We start from the raw sequence: 22,235 nt of genomic DNA on the forward strand, positions 1-22,235 counted from the left end.
TTTTACCTAATTGTTTTCTCAAAATTGCAGACAGTTATGTTTTTTTTTTCTTCCTTTCTCTTTCTTTCGTTTTTTTTTTTTTTTTTGTAGTTCGGATCATTTTAACCCCACATAATGGATCTTTTTCTTTTGCTTTCTCCAGTTTTGTTCCCTCTCTCTTTGTAAATCATATCTGTGGCTCCACTCTATTCGTGATGCAGCAGTTTATTACTTAGGGGAAGAAAAAAAAGTTAGAAAACGAAATGCTGAGAAATAACCTGTCCCAGTGTAATTTGCTGAAAGGAGGCAGAGATTTGAATGAAATAGTTAATATTCCCCTTAAAGCAGAGCTATTTGGCTGCGCTCCATCTATAGATTTTTCCTCCTGTGTGGACTCCAGACTGTCCCCTGTTCGATTGCCGGCACTGTAAAATGGATTATATTACACTCCTTTCTGCTGGGATTTTTGCCCTTTTTCCTCTTCTTCTTCTTCTTCTTCTTCTTCTTCTTCTTCTTTACAGAGCAAGAAAAGCAAAAGAAACAAATGCTGGGGTGGAGGTCTCTAACGACCGTAAAACAAACTATTCTCTGTCCAGTTCAGTTTGGCTCTGCGGTGGTTGTTCTCTATAGGTGGAGACCTTCCGGATGCACTGTGGCCTTTGTATTTGCTCAAGAATTTATGAGGTTACCATTGGTCTCCAGTGATTCAAAATTTGATGTCTTAGCCAAAAGGCTTAGACCACAAAGCGATGGAGACATGAATTGTTTCGTCTTTCCCCGGTCCTATATCGCGTGTAATGGCCCTTCTGTTTAAAACTGTGGTAAACATTGGACTGCTGTTGCCTATTTATTTTGCGCCAGCGGATTTTTACTGCATGATGTGTGGTCTTATTGTATCAAGAGCAGTGATCCTTTTAACTCGTTCTTTTTTTCCCCCCCTGATTTAATGTGCTTCTTCTCTGTCTCCGTGCGTCTCACCCTCTGTCAGGGTTCAGCCGAGCTGCCTTGCCTTTCGGGCTGGTCCGGAGGGAGCTCTCATGTGAAGGATATGCAATTGATCTCCGCTGCCCGGGGAGTGATGTCATTATGATCGAGACGGCCAACTACGGCCGGACTGACGACAAGATCTGCGATGCTGACCCGTTCCAGATGGAGAACGTCCAGTGCTACCTCCCCGACGCCTACAAGATTATATCACAAAGGTAAAAAAAAAAAAAAGACAAAACTCTGTCATGAAAGGGCGGATCTTATTTCACAAACACAACCAGGAGCTGAGGACTAAAAGTAAGGCTCTCGTTTTTTTGTTTTTTTTCCCGTTCCCCCTTCTCTCCGCGCCAGACATTCCCTCGCACAAAAGAACTGTTAAAATTATCGCCCCACTCGTGCAGCCACCTACATACCGGACAATTAATCGACATCTCACCCCTTGTTAAATGTAATTTGTTCGTCCATTGACGAGATTATGTAGGTGGCATTTGAAATTTTCGAAAACTGGGGCGCACATTAATTCTTGACAGGCAGGAATTGACATCCGTGCTGCAGAGCTCTTCAAACCAGCTGCGCGTTGTTGCCTCTGTTTGAGTCATAATCAGCGTAGCTCAGAGAACTGCGAGTCACATGAACACCCTCTTAATTCCCTATCTGGAACATTGGGCTTGCTTTGTTCAAACACTTGTAGTGCATTGAAGTGGCTTTGCCTCAGGTAGTGAGCAATGCCCATCATCATGCCTTTTATCCTGGTTACCCTCTCACAGGATGCTGCCTCTCTGTCAAATGACATCACAGCAACACTTTAGCTCCACTGCTGCTTACCCCTAGAGGAGTGTGTGTTTTTAAAGGGCACTGGATGAACTATTCATAAATAGTAACCAGCACAGTTCATCTTCTAATGCACTGCTCTGTCTTTAACCTGCCCCCCCCCGTGCACTAGCTTCTGAGCATCATCGCCCACCATCTCAGACCTCTGGGATTTTTCCCTGCTTCGCTCTCTTCTGTATTTACTCCCATGAGGGATAGATCAAATCCAGCAATCTTATTCTGTCTTTCTAAATTTACAGCACCGCCTCAGTACGCTCACATAGTAACATGCTGCTGACAGTGTCCATGCCCCTCGGTTTGACTGCAACCTGCCACACTGTGCGCCACATCTGTTGACAAGTCAGACTCTCACTCGCCGAAGCTACACTTCAAACTTATCTCAATTGAAGATTCCCTGGAGGCAGTGTGCGAGTGAAGGCTTTGAGAAGAGTCTGCACCACAAGCCCTTAACCAGAATTATTCTAATGATTCAGATCAGAGGAAATGGGCTCCTGACCGTAATTAAAGTTGATGTGATAACTGGGGATGTTAAAGCAGTCACAAAGCTTTGGCAGACACTGATCAGCCCTCCTTCAGTCTGCAGGAAACCAGAACAAGAACAACTAAGACAACATTGACACAGACTCCCCTGCCAGAATCATCAAGATTAACAAAAGGCAATAGCTCCACGGACATAAACAAACATATTAAACAAGATTGGGGAGACAGAAACAGTGGGGAGCCTGCTGCACAGAGTGGCAGTTTTTGCCGGTTTGGAAATTGCGATAGAAAGTATTCATCAACCGCCTGTTTTTCCACAACAACAACAACAACAAAAAACCAACTAACAGGAATCAAATGGCTTGATTTTCAGCATCTACATCAAAGTGTTTTGTCAAGTGAAATGTTTTGTTGTTCACGCAAAAAAGTGTTTGGATGAAAAGATGCATGAAGGAACTGATGGAACCTCAGGTTTGTAGGTCACTTTAATATTCAGGTGATCATCCCCTCAGAGATGTACTGTAAATGGACGGTATGTCTGACCTTTCTCTCTGTCTGCTCTTCTCCCTCCGTATCTCAGTTGGCCACCAGCACAAATGCAAAAATACGCCTGTTTTGCTGACTTCCATTACCTTATTTCAACGGCCGCCCATTCCGTGACCTGTTACAAAATGCCCGAATAAAACTTTTACCAGATCAAAGGTGCAGCGTTTTCATGCGAGACTTCAAGGACTTTCATTAGATTGTGCTCGGTGCAATAAAGATTGCATGCAGTGATTTCAGCTGCAGTTTAAAACAGAGGAAGACAGTCAGGATGCTTAGCAACAACACATCTGCTGTTCTCCAGAGCACTAGGACTAAAACTTAAAGCTGAATAAATGCCACAGTGGGTTCATTAGTATTTATATCCTTTACTTGAAGGTACACCGATCGATATTTTGTAGTTACAATGAATCAAGCGATAATGTGCAATGTGAAGGGTTTTCTCTTGTAACGATGAACCCTTCAGAGCATCGGCCCCCAACTCTCCAGTTATCCCTCCGTTCATCTTTTAACTCCTGGCTTTGGTTTCCTGGACTGTATCAGACTCACTGCACGTCTCTGTCTGTAACCACAGGCTGTATATAAATGATGGAAGTAGCCACCATGATAGTGAAGTCCCATTATGAGGCTTTGAAATGAGCATCTTGGCCATCTTGACGTTCTTAGACCGGATCTGGATCTGACAGAGAAATCGACCATCCATTTATCTATTCATCCATTTTCTTAACCACTTATCCAATTCAGGGTCACGGCAGAGCTGCAGCCCATCCCAGCTACAGGGTACACCCTAGACAGTCCATCATGGCCTCATTAAGAGAGTGTTTTTACTGCGGTCATAAATCAAGCGAGCAGCGGGGTCATTTCAGTACAGTTTGACCTCTTTTTGCAACCAGGAATCACCCACTACTGACCGACCATTATCCAAAATGCAAGTTTACACGACAGCTACACTTTAGACAATGCTAAGGCACTTCCATTTTTATATACAGTCTGCATCTCCAACAAACGACTCAGTGAAACACACAAGTCCTCAGCTGGAGACCCATATAATTATAGCTGCAGGTAACAGAGACCAAAACAGCGCTTAAAGGACACCAAATGATCTCTAATGTTTCAGCGCTTTGTGTAGTTAGGCAGGCGTTTCTGTATTTTTCTACCCTTATTTGACCAAAAAGTGGGGAAAAAAACAAAAAGTGGCACCCACGCTACAGCTTTTAAGAGCAGATCTCTTTTCATTTAGAAACTCCTGCTTGTGTTTGGGTAATAAGTAGGTAGATTTTCTTACTTACTGACCCAGAAATAATGTCCACTGATTGCTGCTTTTGAGCTCTCTTAAGACCAGGAGTGCTCACCAAAAAGTGAATGCCAGCCCAAGGTTTACTCGTCTTTTACTGTTTTGCTTTGTTTTTTTTGTTTTTTTTAAATCACTTTGCATTCTCTGCCTCCTCCGACAGCTGCACTCCTGTTTCCTTTGCCAGGTAGGGTTTCCAGCATCCGCTAATTCAGCTACCCGGGGAAAGTTCCTGATATTTGTGGAAAAATAAAAAGTGCTGTCCTGTTTCTGTTTTGGTTGTGCAGTCAAGCCTTTATTTCCTCTGGAAGATTTTGTACCACGTGGCAGACAGAACTCATCAAAGTGACTGTGCACGTAATGATAAGTTGTAATGATAAGCCCAACGCATGCAAGCATTGAAAATAAATGACTCACTGAAAAATGCTCACTTTCAAGGAATATGTTACTCTGCTGTGAATGTTTTTAGTGACTTGATATTGGTTACTCATCTATAGGCAACACCTAAATACGGTAGTTTTATCTCTCTGATATACTCTTGTAAATCCTCTGAAAATAAGTACAAGCACAAAATGAATTACACAAGCAATTTACAAATACCTGCAACCATATTACTTGATTAAATATACCCTCTATCACCGGGGCTGTCGTCGGTCCGGCTCATAAACTCATAACGTAGAAGTAGATCAAATATGTTGGGGTGCATTTTAATCAAGTGTGTTGTTCTGATCTGCCGTCAGTCAGTTCACATTTTGATGCAGTGACCCTTCTCCTTTGCAGCAGCCCTCTTGAGCATTCACTGCAGTGAAGCCACAAAAGCACCTCTCCTAAGTGCAGCTGGCAGCGTTAGTGTCAGTGATGTTGAAACCGTGGCCGATGATGCCGATGCTATTTGTTAACTCCTTAATGGGAGCCCCCACCCCCACACCGTATAACGTTTATAATCCATTAGTTTGAAGAAAATGGCTCTTGTTGTTAAGATGCATGCTCTGTCTCTTAATGCACACACATTTACCTTTACGTTCATTAATTCGACCAGAGCCAAAAAGTGCACTGTCATGGTTTCGTGTGGTTGCCGTGCAGCACGACTCCCATTTGCAGCGACAGGAAGCTTCTCGAATGACTAATGGTTCTTTGTCCGGTCTTCAAATGTACGTCCAACTTGAATTTGTGCTTCAGACCTTCTGAAAAATTTATCTGAGGCTTGCAAATTGCTTAATGTCCTATTTTGGTGCCATTTTCTGTCTTTCTTTCTTTCTGTCTTGCTTTTTTCTGGCTCGCCTCTGTCACTGGTGACATTCTCAATCCCTCCATCTCAGCAGAGCTTGATTGAAGTGGAGCCAATTTCAGCCTAGGCAGTATTTAAACAAACTCAATCCACTGCTGTTCTTTTCCTTCCCCACCTCCCCTCCTTTTCTTCTGATTTACTCGAACTTTTTCAGCACCCAGAAACATCTGCTAACATGCACGCATACCGTCTCTGCAATCCGCACGTCAGACTCTGACTTAGGGACACCATTTCACACTGCAAGGCCTCTCATCGAAATGACGCTCTCGTGCCATGCAGAGGAGCTGCTGTTGCACTAGAGGCCAGCCATTCATGTCCACTGCATGTCACCGCCACCTGTCGCGTGTGTCTTAATGAATGTCTTCTCTTTCAATAGCGGTGCGAAGACTAATTCCTAACATGCCTTTAGCAGCTCTTTTGCTCTGTCGTTCATCACATCATGCTCATTTACTCTTCCTTAATGTTTTCATTCCTCTCTCTCTGTTTGCAAAGGTTTAAACTTGAGTGCATTTGTGACAGCTCCGGCTGGGATTTGATCAATTACAGTGTAGCTGTAACGATGAACTTTCTCCCCCCTCCCGGCCTCATCTTTGTTATTAATGTTATCTTTGAGGAGTGCTCTTGCTGTGGGTAGTCATGATGAAATCTCTGGTCAATCTTTTTTTCTTCTTTAGGTGCAACAACCGTACGCAGTGCGTGGTTGTCACTGGCTCTGATGTCTTTCCCGATCCATGCCCTGGCACCTACAAGTACTTAGAGGTCCAGTATGAGTGTGTTCCATATAGTAAGTACCGCTATCCAAATCTCATACTGAAATCTTACTGTGTGCAATTGAAAATGGTGTGATGTAACCGCTGTGTCTCATCATTTGCAAGTATTTTGCAGTTCGCCCTTACGGACGGTGCTCCCGCTGATGTATTTGAAACGGGATTGTAGCATTAATGACGCTAAGTTATGTTGAAATATGAAGTGTTTTGGTCATTTAAAGCTCCAGTTCACCCCAATAATGAAAACAAAAATCGAAATTACATTTAATGGAATCCACCCATGCAGGCCGTTTTAGACGTTTAAATCACCTTATTTGACATCCGTTTGACCCTAATTCTGGCTCTGGTTCCAAATAACTGGATTAATTAAAGGCTTCTTTTTTTTTTGTAATGACCATCCTGCCTTAGTCTTATTCGGGAAACATTCAAGAAGCTTTATTCCTGTTTTCACTTGACCCTGCCTGATAAAATAGCAACTCTCACTGCTGGCAGTTTGGTTAATGTTAAGTTTGCAAGAGCAAAAATGTCTTTTATGAAGCTGAGGTCCACCAGGCGTTCTCTGACAGGGTCAAACAAAATGTTACACGCAACGCACAAAAAGCAGATTTGAGTCTGGTTTCGGATCCACATATAAAGCCCCATCCCTGTCTGCAGCGGTGATGTATTTGTGCAGCACGCGGGACTGAAAAGTGGTAATTAAAGTATTTCAATAGCAAAATCTCTTTCAGGAGCAGTATTGCTGTTTGTCTGGATAAACCGCAGCGCTTACTGTCAAGAGTTATCACTGGAACTACTTTCCACTGAACAAACAGCCGTAGTAAAAGGTTCCCCCCCCCCCCCTTTTTTTTCCCCTTTTGTAAAACTGTCTCTTTTGTATTTGGCTTCTAGCAGAAATTTCAGCAGTTTTCACGAGCAAAACAAAACACCTACAAAAAAAAAGAAAATAAAATCCCAAAACTATCTGCATGAGGCGATACCATTAGGAGTGTGGAAGAAAATATGTTTACTGGTAATTTCGTTGAGCTGACCTTCCACCGGTCTTAACTTGAGATTTATTGTCTTTCGCCGAGATGTTACAAATAATTGGGTACACTGGTTTTTGCTTTTGTTTTGTTTTTTGCATTCATACAGTGTGTTCAGTCATTTAATTTGAGAACACATTGAATAAGAGGCAGATTAAAAATTAAAATGAATGTGCATCTGCTCTTAGATTAAACCAGAACTAATGTATTCAGCTGTGAAGTGTCTCTAGTATTCCATTATGAAAGTGGCTTAATTAAATCGCTTGAGAGTTGGTTGGTTTGTTTCTGGTGTCTAGTTTAACTAAATCTACCTTAAGAGTGTTATAGACTAGTTTATAAAAAGTTAGTCCAGGCTTCATTTAAATCCTTCGTATTTAAATTGATGAAATGTAAACATATTCAGAAATATTCACTCTTTTTTTTTCTTCTTCTTTCAAACAGACCTCCCTTTCACCTCCTGTCTAATCCTCCCGACTAACCTCTTTGCTCTTGATTTTTTTTTCTCCTTCCTTTCAACGTTCGATCTCTCACATATTGTCTCCAGCCTCCCCCCACCCCATTCCTCTGCCCCAGTATATGCAGCTTCGACAGCCCACTAAAGAAACTCCATATTAGGCCGAATATCCATCAGTCATCTCATGTGCTGTTGCTCTCTTTGGCTCATTTGAGAGTTTGGTCTGTAACATTAGCACCGTGTCATGTTTTACGTGTGTGGGCGAGCGAGTTTGGAAGCGAGTTTTGATTTGTGTTTATAAAGTTTGAACAAATTCCACCCGCAGTCAATACAAGCCAAAAATAATTACTGTGCTGTTTCTCTAAGAATGTTATCCATCTAAATATGAGCCGAACTTTGAGATTTCTATTCTCCTGCCACTTAGGGGGAAGCATTTTTAGAGGGATTTGCTCTGCTTTTGCAGTGGCCAGTGCATTATTTTGTTGGCAGACAAAGACGACGAAAACGAAACGTTTAATGCACTGGAAAACACGGCGCGTAGCTCGTCTCTGGTCATATAACTTGTCTGTTTTTATATCCTAGGGACGAGAGGCCGTTTTCACTAACAAACATCCTTGTTTTCTTTCCCTCCTCCAGCTCTTCCTCCCTAAGCAGCGCTGCAGTTCATCTCATGGTCATTCCCTCAGACTAATTCTTCTCTTTGTACCTGGTAGTTGACTCATGATAACCTTTCTCTCCCTTTTTTGCACTCTTTTTTTGCTTTCTTTTCCAATGCCTGAAATAGAAGTGGAGCAAAAAGGTAAATGAGTGGTCTGGTCCTTCCCTCCCCCTCCTTTGGCTCCTTGTTCTGTGGTGTTGAGTACAGCTCCCCCTTCACGTCTTCCCCCCCTCCTCTCCTGATTGCCTCTCCTGTCAAATGCTAAACCCATAGGAGGATTGTTTGCACCCACGGAGTCCAAATGGACACAATTTCAAATGACATCCGCGGTCATTAAACGTAGTTTTTCCCTGACAGTGTGACAGAAATCACCAACTGTCCGGTGTCGATTTGTTCCAGAACCCTGAAGAATCACTAGTTGTGTGTATATATTCTTATTTGGCTCAGTCGTAGTTTGCTTGGCCCAACTTCTGCTGCACCCATAGCACGTGATGTGAAATAGCAGTGATGGCTGAGTGAGATTGGCACAGGCTGAACAAAAAGTTTGAAGAAAAAAAACCAAACAGCGATTCACTGTGTTCCCTTTGTTTTTTGCTTTTTTAAAATCCAGAACCAATTAATTTAAAAGCAGCTAAACGGGAACCTTGCCATGGCCTCCCTCACCCATCAGTGGTTACTCTGTCTTTTTGCCACAGAAGTAGTGAAAATCCTTTACCACTGTTGCCTCCCCCCTCCCCTCCAACCTCCACTTTCATTTTTTACCTTCTGCTTTGCTGCCGCCACCACCACCATTAACAACCTGTTGTTCACTCCTATCGAAAGACGTGAAGCCCGTTACCCCTTATCATTTCGGTTTATGACCTCAGTCATGTGAGTATGCATGTGCAGTGTGTCCATATACCCAGCTGTTCGTGTGCCATTTGACATCACAACAGACTGGTATTTTTCGAAACAAGTTCCAATCGAAACACTGTGAACCCTACTTCTTATTTCCATTTCCCACGTCTTTCGTTTGCAGGATTTTTCCTTTTTCTTTGTGTTCTCATTTTTGTTTTGTTTTGTCCCCGTTAGGATGTATCAGCAGACCCCTGAGATGCAAGTTCTCTCAACCACACGTTTCTCATTGTGAACAATCGCTGTTGATACATGCATTTGTTTTCTTTTCTTTTTTTCCCTGCTCATTAGCGGTAGTACAAAAGCACTAGTTTAAAGATTCCTCCAAAATCACAGTCCCTGATCTTTTTTGTCCTGCACTCAAGTCGCACAGCAGCGAGAATGATGCCTGTCAAATAATACTGTTTTTTTTTTTTTTTCTTTTCTCAAAAGTATATAAATTCTTGCCTTATTTTGTTTCACTCTCTTCTCTGTCACTAGTTTTCATTTGTCCCGGGACTCTGAAGAGTATCGGCGCCGCCACCTTCCTGTTTGAAGGCGAGCAGCAGGCCGGCTCGTGGTGCAAAGACCCGCTGCAGGCCGGAGACAAAATTTTCTTCATGCCCTGGACGCCATACCGCACTGACACTCTCATCGAATACGCCTCTCTGGAGGATTTAAAAAATGGTCGCCAGACGACCACCTATAAACTGCCGCACCGTGTCGACGGGACGGGCTTCGTCGCTTATGACGGCGCCATCTTCTTTAACAAGGAGCGCACGCGCAACATTGTCAAGTTCGACCTGCGCACGCGCATCAAAAGCGGCGAGGCCATCGTTAACAATGCCAACTACCACGACACCTCTCCCTACCGCTGGGGTGGCAAGACCGACATTGACCTCGCAGTAGACGAGCGGGGCTTGTGGGTAATCTACGCCACAGAGCAGAACAATGGCCGCATAGTGGTGAGCCAGCTCAACCCTTACACGCTCCGCTTCGAAGCCACCTGGGAGACGGCTTACGACAAACGCTCTGCCTCCAACGCCTTCATGGTATGCGGCGTGCTGCACGTAGTACGCTCCACCTATGAGGAGAACGAGAGCGAGGCGAGCCGGAGCCAAATCGATTACATCTACAACACCAAGCTGAGCCAGGGCGAGTACACAGACATCCTGTTCCCCAACCAGTACCAGTACATCACCGCTGTGGATTACAACCCCAGGGACAACCAGCTGTACGTGTGGAATAACTTTTACATCCTGCGCTACGACCTGGATTTCGGGCCGCCGGATCCCGCCGAAGGTGAGAGCTGCTTCATTGTTGTTTAGTCTTTGTCTAATTCTTCTATTGTTTGGCTGCAGTGTGGGATGTCACAGATGGCTGCCTTTTAATTTTGGATGCAAGTCAGGTGTGATATATAAAAAAAAAAAAGCGTTGCATTAGTCTTGGGGAAAGGGCTCATTTGCAGACAGAAATTACACATTCACCTTGGAATGAGGGATAGCTCCCAGTGGGGCTTGCATCGCAACCAAAAAAACAGCTCCTTTATTACCATGAGGCAAGCCGAGGCACTCCTTCCAGCTGAAGTTTGGACCCTATCAAATTCTTTAATCTCGGGCCTTATCCAAAACCATTATGAACACGGCCCTCCTGAACTCGCCTCTATTGCTGGGAATATGCTTGAGAGGTATTGTGCACAGTACGACACAGGTTATCCTCTCCCTCTTTACCTCGGGTTTTCAATTTGTTGCCATGGTTACCTCATCAACTTCACAGAGGCCATTTTTGCAACAGATCAGAAGATAATCGCTACCCTATTGTGGGATAATATTTTTAAAAATCGCCAGACTGAGGTGTGGGAGACTTATGTACCACTCGGTGAATCACGAGCAGGAGAGTGGCTGGAAAGCGATTACGCCGAAGAATCTCGTCTCGGGGGCTGTGGGGTGGGGAGGGGGGGGGCTTAAATTAATCTGTGAAGTGCTGAGAGGCGACATACGTGTCACCACACTGCGGCCTTACATCCAGCTGATAATGGGTTTAATTGCCTGACTGCTGCCATCTTATCCCATAAAGCTCGGCTTCTCTAAGTCTTCTGTATGAAGTGTGGAAAACAAGAATCTTGACCTGACTCGACGATACGTTAGAAGCTCAGGTTGCCCTCAGGCAGTGGTCCGGATTAGGTTATGATTTTTTAACTTCTGGATATTCGGGAGGGGCTACGCACAGCGGTGGGGGAAATCTGATTCCTGACCTGAGCTGTTGAAAAGTGGCGAGGGGGGTAGGGTGGGGGCGGTTTGCCGCTGACGTCTCAATGGAGGCTGTGTGCTCCTGAACTCTGGCCTCTTGTCAACACGTCTGTTTGTTTTCCCGCTGTTCCCTGGAATCTCCCCCGGCATGATAACTCGACACCCAAGGGAGGCTCCGGGTTTGTGTCTGAGTCGCGGAACAACCAAAGCCTCAATTAAGAGTATGTTGGAGAAGATATGAAAAATACTCCCAACTTTAATGAGTTCGTCATGCATGCAAACTGCCTGCTCAACTCCTCACGTCCTGATGTATGTAAATGTAATTAACAACTGAATTATCATAATTACCCTCCTTGTCTCAAAAGGAGTCTTGGGGAGAGGAGAAAAGTGGCCATCACAGAGCATTTTCAATGAAGGGCCTAATGTGCTCCCTCAGCTACTGCAATGGCTCGGTAAACATAAATGCCACTGAAGCCTGGTGTTGCCACTTGCTGCAGCAACAGTGCATTTAATCAAGAAACCCCAAAGAACATAGCTGTTGATTTCACTCATTATTCGAAGTGCGGGCTTCCTGCCACTGTTCCGTTGTTGGGATCCAATCAGAAATGTGTCTTTGCAGCAGAACTTGTCAGTGTGGTTCATTAAGTGCGCCTTATGAGAACATTATGAAATGTTGCGAGCTCGAGTAGGAGAGAGGAGGCATCTGTAGATGCCAAGGCCAGCAGCAGCAGCATGCCAGATCCCGTGAATGGCACTTGAAAATAATTGGTTCTTGTTTATTAGGTTTTTTTCAGATTTACACCTTTAACTTCTTTACTGTGTAGCTATTAGGATTTATTGCTGCCCATGATATGCCGTTGAATTAAACAACCTATTCTGCAGGGTAATCTAATGGTGCTGAAATAATGTCTCTCTCTCTCTCTCTGAAACTGTGGGGCACTTGAGGCGTAAAGGAAATTAATTGTGCCCATTAAGATTCATCGACCACAGAGTGAAGTTACCTCGAACACCAAACCCAATGTATCTCTCTCCTTTTTAGAGCTCGTGTAATACAATGAACGTCGGTGTCCTTTTCTGTCAGAAGCATCAACCTTGGCCGTAGTGCTCATCCTACAGAGGCGCTGAAACGCTAGCAGGATTAGGGGTTTATATTAAGTTGTTTTTTTTGTTTTTTTTAGCAAACTGATCAAAGCAGAAAATAATTGACCTTAGCAACTTGTCTATATTTCCTTTACCTTGTGTTGGTAACAGTGCAGGTTTCTTAATTCGGGCCCCGGGTTGAGGTGATTAGCTCGGATCATTCCCCAAATCGATCGCTCTCGCCTATTGCTCTAAATAATTTGCGCAAGTTTAGAGGAAACTTCTATGCTCTGCTAATGCGTTGAGAACACGAAAAGCTCTGATCAATATCTGGAGAGTCTACCTTCTCAGTGCCCGTAGTTACAGAACCAAGAGGGACAGCGGTAATGTATTCTCTGTGATGTGCAGAGACATTAGCGGATTTCAGTCCGAACAGCTCAGAAGTCAATCAAAAGGACCAGTAATTGCAGAAAGCTTTTCATGCGAACAAGGAGAGAAAACAGAAAATTAATTTGTCTTTTAGGTAGCATCGATTTGAGGTCTTAAAGACAAGAGGCATAAAATTATTGGCTTTATCCGAAACGCTTAGCTCCTTGGAATAGCATGGTAGCAGTGAGCAATAAGTGGGCTCTCTGCTAAATTACAAAACAATTATTATCATATCCTGCATGCGGCGCATATCTGTCGGCTAAATCCAGCTGTGCGCCATGCTGCACTTTGGTTTGCTTTCATATCTCAGAACGACGCCTCCAGGTGTGCCTTCAAGACGGAGGACATTTATAGATGTGTCATGCACTAAGCCTGTGTTCCACCCTCTGATGCATGATGTTTGGCAACAGAAATAGGGGCTCCAGAGAATGAGTCGGGGATTTGGAACAGCTCTAATTGTTCTGCTTGGTGGATTATGACAGGAAAACTTTTTTCAGTGGACCTTATAGGCCTATATGACAGAGGGTTTTGGGGTGTTTTGCTCAGAGTGTATTTCTGTCTGCGCATATATCTTCCTGTCTGCATGCATGTGTCTGTATTGTGAGCCGCTCTGCCATCCTTCTGACTCAGACTGTCAGGTTGTGACTGTGCTATGTCTGCTGCTCCACGGTATTCAGTTTCAGGCCTCATAAATTACCCCACACAGACATAGGATATGTCGGGCAGAGCCTTTTTCTGTCTTCTGCTCTTTAAAGAATAAGAGTCAATAAAGCAGTCAGCCCTGCAACAATTTCATAATAACTCCACTTTTTGTACTTTTAGGAGGAATAATGACATGAACTTTGGCATCGGATCAGAAAGTACACATGGATTGTTTTGCGGTTTTTTTTGTACCCTGCATGCCAAGCTCAAGTCACGAAAGCTTGAATCAGGCAGAAGAGCATTAGTGCATATAAACAGCCTAATGCAAAATTCATGACTTCTGGGATTTGTTTCTGTCATTAATTACCAGCAGTGGCTTTAGGTAAAGAGGCAAAAAACCAACTGTAGCTTCTGCGTGGCTCTTTTCCCTCCCCCTCGCTGTGGAGTCAGGCCAATCAAACCACACATGGATACACGAGGACCCCCACATGGAGTCACGGTGGGCTAAGCTACCAGCTGCTGGCTGCAGTCTTATTTTTGCCCATCAGACTGTACATTATTTACCGTGCTTCCTTCTTCCATTCATTACAAATCTATCAACTCGTATAGCTCCGAAAAGGAATCCTGGTAATGCAAGGATGATTTCTAACCGATGGCAATGATTTCCTTTCAGCTGTGTGGGTCTGTTTGTTCGTCTACTGTGAGGATTAGCCTTGTAAGTGATTCAGCTTCAAAACTGAAAGCAATTAAAACAGCTTGATTTGACTGCAGCTGTCATTGCTTTTCCCTTAATAGCAAGTATTAGGCAGCTTATGATGCATTTATTCTGGTGTCTATCTGGACAGGTACATAGTTTTTACTGCTCTCGCTCGATGTGTGTAATTTGATATGGAAAAAAAAACAAAAACCCAAAAACACGCTGTTTTAGTACAGCCGTGTCAGCTATAAAAGCAAGGACAAACAGAGTGTCTAGACCTCTGATCATCTGATTATGGTTTAATATTTTTTGTCATCTTCCTCTCGGATACGTAAATGACTCTGGGGGGCTATAAAGTGATAAAACTAATTCTGTTCCATCTCCAGTGTCTTGATGGATGATCTTGCATAATGGTTTTCCTTCCTTTTAGCTCTGTTTTAATTTACACACTCTGTTTTGACACTGGTGACAGTCATTTTTCAAGCATTCAATCTCAAACTCTTCCATTATTTACAAGAGGTATTATTCACCATATGTCAACAGTATGCCTTTGGTGTCAGATTGCCCATAAAGAGCGACTTCGCTGCCTCTCGAGAGAAATGGTAGCTAATTGGTGCAGCCCTCTCTTGGTTGAGTGCTATCAGAGGACACAGGGCTCTTACTGGAGGGGAATTTGCTCTTTGCAATCAAAGGAAAATTGTAGCGAGCATGGTGCACAGACATCAAAATAACCCCTCAGATGCATCGACATCTGATAAGCACATTACTGGATGTACTACTGAATAGATATTTGATGTTCTTGGTGTTATTCTCAGTCACATTGTGATATGAAACCCAAGACATGATGACTATAAGCAGCTACAAAGATGGTATCACGTCTTTGATTAGAATAAAAATCGCTCTTGACATCCGAGTACCACTCCTAATTACAGTGATACGAGTCCATGACTCTCCCTGACAGTCTCTTACAAGAGACAATGACCATCTAATAGTAAATGATGTATATGATCTAATAGTATGAAAAATATTTAGGGATGCCGGCTGCTATAGAGCTGTCGAAATTTGCACCCTGTGCCTGGATAATCAATTTAAAATGCACATGAACATAAACGAATATGACGACCCACAAACTCTGAATCCTTTTTTATAATTTCTCAATGTTACAGATGTGATGATCTTCTCTTTTTTTAAAAACCTTGGGCATTTTTCTTTTATATTAGGGAAGCTATAAGCAATTTAATCACTAATAAGAATAATCAAGTTACAGCTCTGTGTTGGAATACTGAACTGGGAATGCTTTATTGTTATGCGAGGGTTTTGACTCATATATTTGAAATGGCATTGTGTGATGAGTCATATAATCAATTAAGTGATTAACAGAAATAAGTCTGAAGCACTTATTATTAAATATTCATGACTAAATGAGTATTTGTATTGAATTTTTGCACATTTAAATCTCAGCTAGTCTGCTTCAGACTGTGTTGGAGCTAATTGATTGTGTTTGATTTGTTACAAAATCTGATTGGCATTAATTTAAAAAAAGCTATGTTAAAATATGGTAAAAATGCTAAAATAAAATAGTATTAAATAAATAATTGAGCTGTTTTGGTTCACGATGTGAATACGTAAAAGCATCGGAGCCATCAGTTTGAATACATAACATTTAATCACATCTTAAAGCTTAACCATTGCTTAAAATAATCGTTGACAGATTAATTCTGTCAATGATTTTCTCCTAACCTCATCATGGTTTTTCCTTTTCTTTTTTTTTTTTGCTGCAGATCTAAATTGATTAAATCATACAATTGAAAACAAACAACGTTTATGAAAATGGAAAACAAACAGAATATAAATACCGAAAAGCAAACTAAATAGTTCTCAGTACAGGGTAATAAGTTTGGTGCTTTGGTCTCTTGAGTTGGAGAAACAGCGTCTCAGGAGCAGGTTAATCAGGTGAAGCAAGCATGCTGTTACAGCCAGATGCATATTAGAGCTTATATCAGCCTGTGGAAAAGCACAAGTTTGCTCAGGTATGGAGAGGTTTAATATTCTGAAACCTAATTACACTTGCCCTTGTATTGCATTATATGCGTATATTGAATCAACCAAGTCAGCCTATGAATCATCTCACTTCTCCTGAGTCAATAAAAAATCCTCATCTGCAATATATAATATATTTGAAACACCATTTTTTTTGTTTTGTTTTGTTGTTGTTTTTTCTGTAGCATTGTTTTTTATTATCTGATAGCCTCAAAGTTATTTATCTGTAAAGGAATAAATAAAAGTTTGTTTAATGCATCTTCCCAAAAGGTAGAGAGAGGGGGGGGGGAAATCGGATGTCTGTCCACTTTTCTTTTTGATTGCTTTGGTATGTTTTGGCCGTCATTTTTTAGCTTATTCTGCACATTGTCCTGATAACTGAAGGCTATGCTAACTGCTAACTGCACCTTAGCTGATGGTTGTGCATGTGCAGGTGTCAAACACACCAGGACCAAATGAGTGTAAGGTAATTACCCAGAGCTCCTGTCTGGAGGAAAGGTCATTGAGAGAATTGTCACAATTCCGGCACAAATGAGTAACACCCCACTCCACCCACTGTCACACTAATGCTTTTCTCCACTCCCTGCATCACCACATATAACTTATTTAATATATTTAAATATTTTTTTTGTCCAGTGAAAACGTACATATTCACCTGACTGGCTGATTAAAGTGGAGACAGTCACCATTCTCAGGAAATGGAGAAATGTGTCTGATGATGGACTGTCAGACAGGATGATATTGCGTTTTCCCATCAGCTCCCAGGGAAACTGAAGACAACCCTATGGTGCCTTTCACAGCGGCAGACCTCATTTTGGGAATCTGCTTTTATCTCAAAATACAATCAAGTGGTTGTGGGCAGAAATGTATGATCATTCATGCAGGAGACAAGTAGCCCAGTATATACACGTAGACCTGTGCACATACACACAATGTGTTTTCCTTTTATTCTTATTGGCTATTCATACTGTATAAAATTTATAGATTTCCCATTTCTGAACCCATTTCCCAGTTATCTCCAGGCTCTGTGCAGCAGATATCCATCTGTGTGCACACAGTGGTTTTAAACAGAGACACACCTGACTAATCGAGCAAACACAAGCACACGTGCACACGTGCACATTCACGCAAAGATTTGCTTCGCAGGGTAACCGTGGACTGAATACAGTGGAATCGCATTATTGCTGATGTATGGTTTTTGCCCAGAGCAGTGCAATTCTCCTTCCGCACACCAGCTTTATCTGAGTGAAAGAGAGATGAACAAGGCAGAAAAAAGGTAAAATGCAGACAGGCTTTGTCTTCATTGTTGATATTTAATCAGTCCAAGGTACTGACTCTGCTGGGAAGAAACTGCTATGTCAAAGGATGCCTGACTGCCATTGCCTTTTTGTTGTTGTTATTTATGGGCTTAAGTAAAGTATAAAATAGTAAGTGATACTGTTGTGTTTGCATGTTTATCTTGATTTCTTTTAGTAAATGAGCTGGGGGGGGAGAAAGTGGAAATAAAGAGTGAAAGCCGCACAATGCTTTTATTTCCAGATAATATGGGAAGCAGTAACTCTAGTAATACCAACAAACCATGAGGCTCAAAGCAGATGCAGTCCCCCCCACTGCGAGAAACAGCAGGGGTTCAAGGCTAGGACGTTTATGTCTCGAGCTCTAACAGCGTCACTGCTCTCTCCATCCCTCTCTCTCTCTAGTGCCAACCACCGAAGACGCCTCTGTCTCGTCTGCCATGCCTAAGACCACAACAATTACCACCACCACTGCCGCGTCCACTGTGAAGGGGCGCGGTGACACCACAGTGGCAGGAGCAGATCCAAGAGATGGCAGAGATCCGTTTGAGGACAGCCGAGGCTTGAGTACCGCTGAGCCCACTATCCCAGAGCTGCCTCCAACACCCAGACGCTTCTGCGAGGCGACTAGGAGGAGAGCCATTGACTGGCCCCAGACCCACACTGGGACTACTGTGGAGAGGCCCTGCCCCAAGGGGACCAGAGGTATTTCCTCCACTTTTCTTGAAACATGAAAATTCAACATTTTGTCTACTGTGTGCCTGCTAGAGGTAGACGTTCTTTTTCTTTTTCTGTAAAAGTATTCCACTGAAGCTTTTAGCAGCCCTGTGACCATAGGGTTTTAACAGAGGAACAGTCTGACATTTAAAGAAATACTTATTCACCCTCTGAAGTGTGGACAAGAAAACCATTGCCTGTGTGTGTGTGTGTGTGTGTGTGTGTGTGTGTGTGTGTGTGTGTCTATATACAGTCCCCATAGGCATGAATGTTGCTGTAATTCTGGGCTTTTAGTTATTTCTTTATACTGTTGTTTTTCCTGGGTGCAGTGACTATACAGCATACACTTTTAACAAGTTAAGAAAAAAACAAGACAAGACAGTTCAAAAAGTTTGAATTTATTTTGAATTTTCCTAATCAACACAGGGTCAAAAATATACATGCATTTACAGTTTTTGATGCTTAAAGTTCTACAATATATTTTAACTTGACAAAACCAAGGTCTAGTAACTTCTTGTAAGTGGTCATAATTGATTACAACTTGTAATTTCTCTTTGCCAGCATCAAAAGGATTTGTTTGGCAGCACTAATTGGATTAATCAATATCAAAGCACTGGGAAAGAGTTTTAGATTTATATAAGTTTGGAAGGTGTCTTGGAACCAGCCAGTGTACTGCTATAGTTCCAGCTCCAGGCCTGGATAACTGGGGAGAGCTGCGTCAGGAAGGGTACCTGGCGTAAAGTCTTGGCCAACTCAAATATGCAGGACAACTGCAGATTAGAAAACTGCAGGTTCAAACTATTGTATACAACTATGAGTTATTAGGATGTTTCACCACCTTTGTAAGAGGAAATTGGTTAGGATGTTCAAAAACAAACCAGTAACCACAAAGGCTGAAGCCTGCCATGAACTGGAAACTGATTAAACACCGGCTGATGGAAGCCCCAGCTCCAGAATTAACACCTTCAAGCTTCACAAAAATTTGCAGCTGCCCTCACGGGCAAGCCAAATGTCTTGTGGAAGGAGGGTGGTGAAACTTGATGGGTGAAAATTGGACTATTGTGTGTTCGTGAAAGGCAATGATCCCAAACGCACATCAAAGTTGGTTTTTGAATGGATAAAGCGAGCTAACATCAACCTTTTGAATGACCTTTCAGAAGCCCCGACCTCAGCCCTGTTCTGGACTAGACTTAACCTCCTAAGACCCAAACTCTTTCATGGCATGCAATTTTAATTTCTCTATGCTATTTGGGCTGATTGGAACCTGATGAATGTAAAAACAAAGAATTACCGTAATTTTTTTTTTTTTTTACCTGATTTTTGTTTCTGAGAAAAATAAGATCCACATATGAAGACATTTGTTTTAAATTTCGAGAGAACAGTGACAGTATAATGTCCTCGTACGTGGATATAAGGCCCCTGTAGAACAAAATTTAGAATTTTGGTCTAGACAACCCAAAATGTGATGTCCACATATGTGGACGCCAGGTCCTAGGGCGTTACAGCTGGGTCGGTGCCAGGGAATTAACCAATTTAAATCAACTCTACCAAGAAGAGTAGTCAAATATTCAGCCAGAATTATGCCAGAAACCTGTTAATTGGTTGCATTTTGTCAATGTGCAGCTAGCTAAGGGACAGTTGACCAAATATTAGTGGGGGTATACAGTATGTATATATTTGAGCTTGTGTGCATGATTGTAATCTTGTATGCATTACAGAAAATCCAAAATAAATGAAACTGTCATCTCTTATCTTATCTGAAGAACTAAGTATAGAGCAAGAGCTAGGCGCTTATTAGCTTAGCTTAAACTGGAAACAGTGCTAAGCTTACTAGCCTAAAGATGTCTCGTATTGCCTCTAAAGTTTAATAATCAACATTTTATATTTTGTTTTATTTAAGACATATACTGCTGGTTTTGTGAAAAATGTGTGTTTTCTTCTGTTATGACTTCTTACAAAAATCATTTGGTAATTTTATGCTAGCTTTTTTTCTGCCTATCAATTTGTCCGAGTTTAAGCTAAGCTAAAGTAATTGTTTCTAGGGTTTAGGTCTATTTTTATGACACGTCTAAAGATATGTATTAACAGTTACATTTTGACATTAATGGTGTCTAACATTCACCATAAAGACAAAAAGATATTTGAACACAAATGTGAAAATATTCATTTAAATGGTCAATTAAAACAATGGCACAGGAACAATACACAATATTTTCATATATTAAAATATACATTTCTCTGACAGTTTGCAAAAGTTTACAGCTTACAGAAATACTGTTTCTGTTGAAACACTAATTCATAAATGTTTATTTTGCGTCTTATTCCAACTGCTTTGAATTTCCTTAATTGGTCCTTACTCTCTAGGAGGTTAGTGCCAAATAATTAGTGCCATTAACAATCAGGTATAAACCAAACCTCAGAATGATCACAAATCACAGTTTAGCAAAAAAAAGCAAAGCTCCCAATTAAACATGTTAAAATTGCAGAGTTATTTAGCTGTACTTATTTAGGTCTCGCTTCCATCTTGGTTTACTTGTCTTTTTTTTTTGTTTTTTGTAAAACTTCATAAAATGGACATGTCAGTCTAAAAATGTATTATAGCAGGATTTGAGCCTTTTTGACAAAAATAAGATTTCGAAATGTACCTAGTTACTGTAATTTTGAAGCCCATTTCTCCTTGAAAGGAAATCACACAGAGGGGGGAAAAACTATCTGTAACAGACCAAAAGTAAAGGTAAAAAAGATGTTGGACTGCTTCTATTAGATAGCCAGATTAAAAATCCTCCTACAAATGAAGAAATTTGGCCATTAATTTTGCAGGTGATCATCTGCCGTAATCTCACAAAATCCATCTAAACATCCCGTTGCAAAGATTGGCAACTGAAAAGACTCAAAAGAAAGTGGGAAAGGAGATGATATTGAGAAAGGAAAAAGATTTAGCTTTTACTAGTCAAGCTGCATGTTATCTGGAGGATTCGTGTTTTATTTGTACATGCATAGCAAGAGGTCTTTAAAATATTTGTTTACGATCAATAACAAACCACTGCGTCCACCTTTTCTTTTTTTCTGTGTATTTTCCCCCAAGCTTTGTAGAACTCTAATAGTCTTTTAGTGTCCTTTCTGTACTTTTTTGTACAGTCTACAAAGCTTTTAGGTTTTCAATCATTTAGAAATCTTTGTTCCGGGTGAAGAGTCTGCATGAATGAAGGATAAGCAGGAGAAACTGTATCTGAGCAACATTCTGGCTCCCCTCCAACTGTTGTTTTTATTCTGTGGTACTGCAGGCATCGCCTCTTTCCTCTGCACCATGGCAGGGACATGGTGCTCCAAAGGGCCAGACCTCAGCAACTGCACCTCCCACTGGGTGACTCAAGTGGCACAAAAGGTAAAAGGAGAATTTGTCGATCACAAAAATATAGCAGCAAACAACCACGTAAAATGGCTGCGATCCAACATACAGCGGTAATTTCTGACCTCGTTCCCTAGCTTGGTTTATTTTTCCAGCACAGAACTTTTCAAGTGTACACGAAACTTTCAAGGGTAACTAAAATGCTGTTTGGCAGCAGAAAGAAATGAGCTAAAGCATCAGGAGTAAATGCCAAGAACTGCAGTCTGTTAGTGAGAATCAAAGAGCCACGGTTTCTTTCTGCGGTGACATTTATGCTTTGATGTCATGCAGGTAGAAATGTAATGTAGATGTGCAGATAACAGTTGCTTAGATGCACAGGAATGTAAAACATAGCAAACCCTAAAGAAGAGATTATTGTTTCTCTTGAAAAAATAAAAACACCTACAGAATGCTGCAGGTTCAGGCAGGGTTTCAGTCTATTGTTGAAAGACATCTTGGCTAATGAACAGCTGTGTGTTTAAAAAATCAAAAACAAAAAAACAGTAGTAAGTGAAAAAGTGTTGG

At 41.9% G+C, this 22,235-nt stretch overlaps 1 protein-coding gene across 12 annotated transcripts in view; it reads left to right on the plus strand.

The window, feature by feature from the left end:
- The window catches only part of adgrl2b.1 (adhesion G protein-coupled receptor L2b, tandem duplicate 1), a 94,811-nt gene that overhangs the window by 37,218 nt on the left and 35,358 nt on the right, over positions 1-22,235 (plus strand). For 8 of the 12 annotated variants that reach the window (XM_014412315.3, XM_014412321.3, XM_014412319.3 and 5 more), the window contains exons 3-8: positions 968-1,181; positions 6,074-6,183; positions 8,427-8,441; positions 9,675-10,475; positions 18,011-18,310; positions 21,607-21,707. In XM_014412315.3, the coding sequence (XP_014267801.3) occupies positions 968-1,181; positions 6,074-6,183; positions 8,427-8,441; positions 9,675-10,475; positions 18,011-18,310; positions 21,607-21,707 (1,541 nt within the window). The remainder of the gene's footprint in view (positions 1-967; positions 1,182-6,073; positions 6,184-8,426; positions 8,442-9,674; positions 10,476-18,010; positions 18,311-21,606; positions 21,708-22,235) is intronic. The other 4 variants (XM_014412318.3, XM_023154635.3, XM_014412320.3 and 1 more) reach the window with 1 other exon arrangement.

The sequence above is a fragment of the Maylandia zebra genome, linkage group LG18 (genome assembly GCF_041146795.1).
Source record: "Maylandia zebra isolate NMK-2024a linkage group LG18, Mzebra_GT3a, whole genome shotgun sequence".
Taxonomy (NCBI): Eukaryota; Metazoa; Chordata; class Actinopteri; order Cichliformes; family Cichlidae; genus Maylandia; species Maylandia zebra.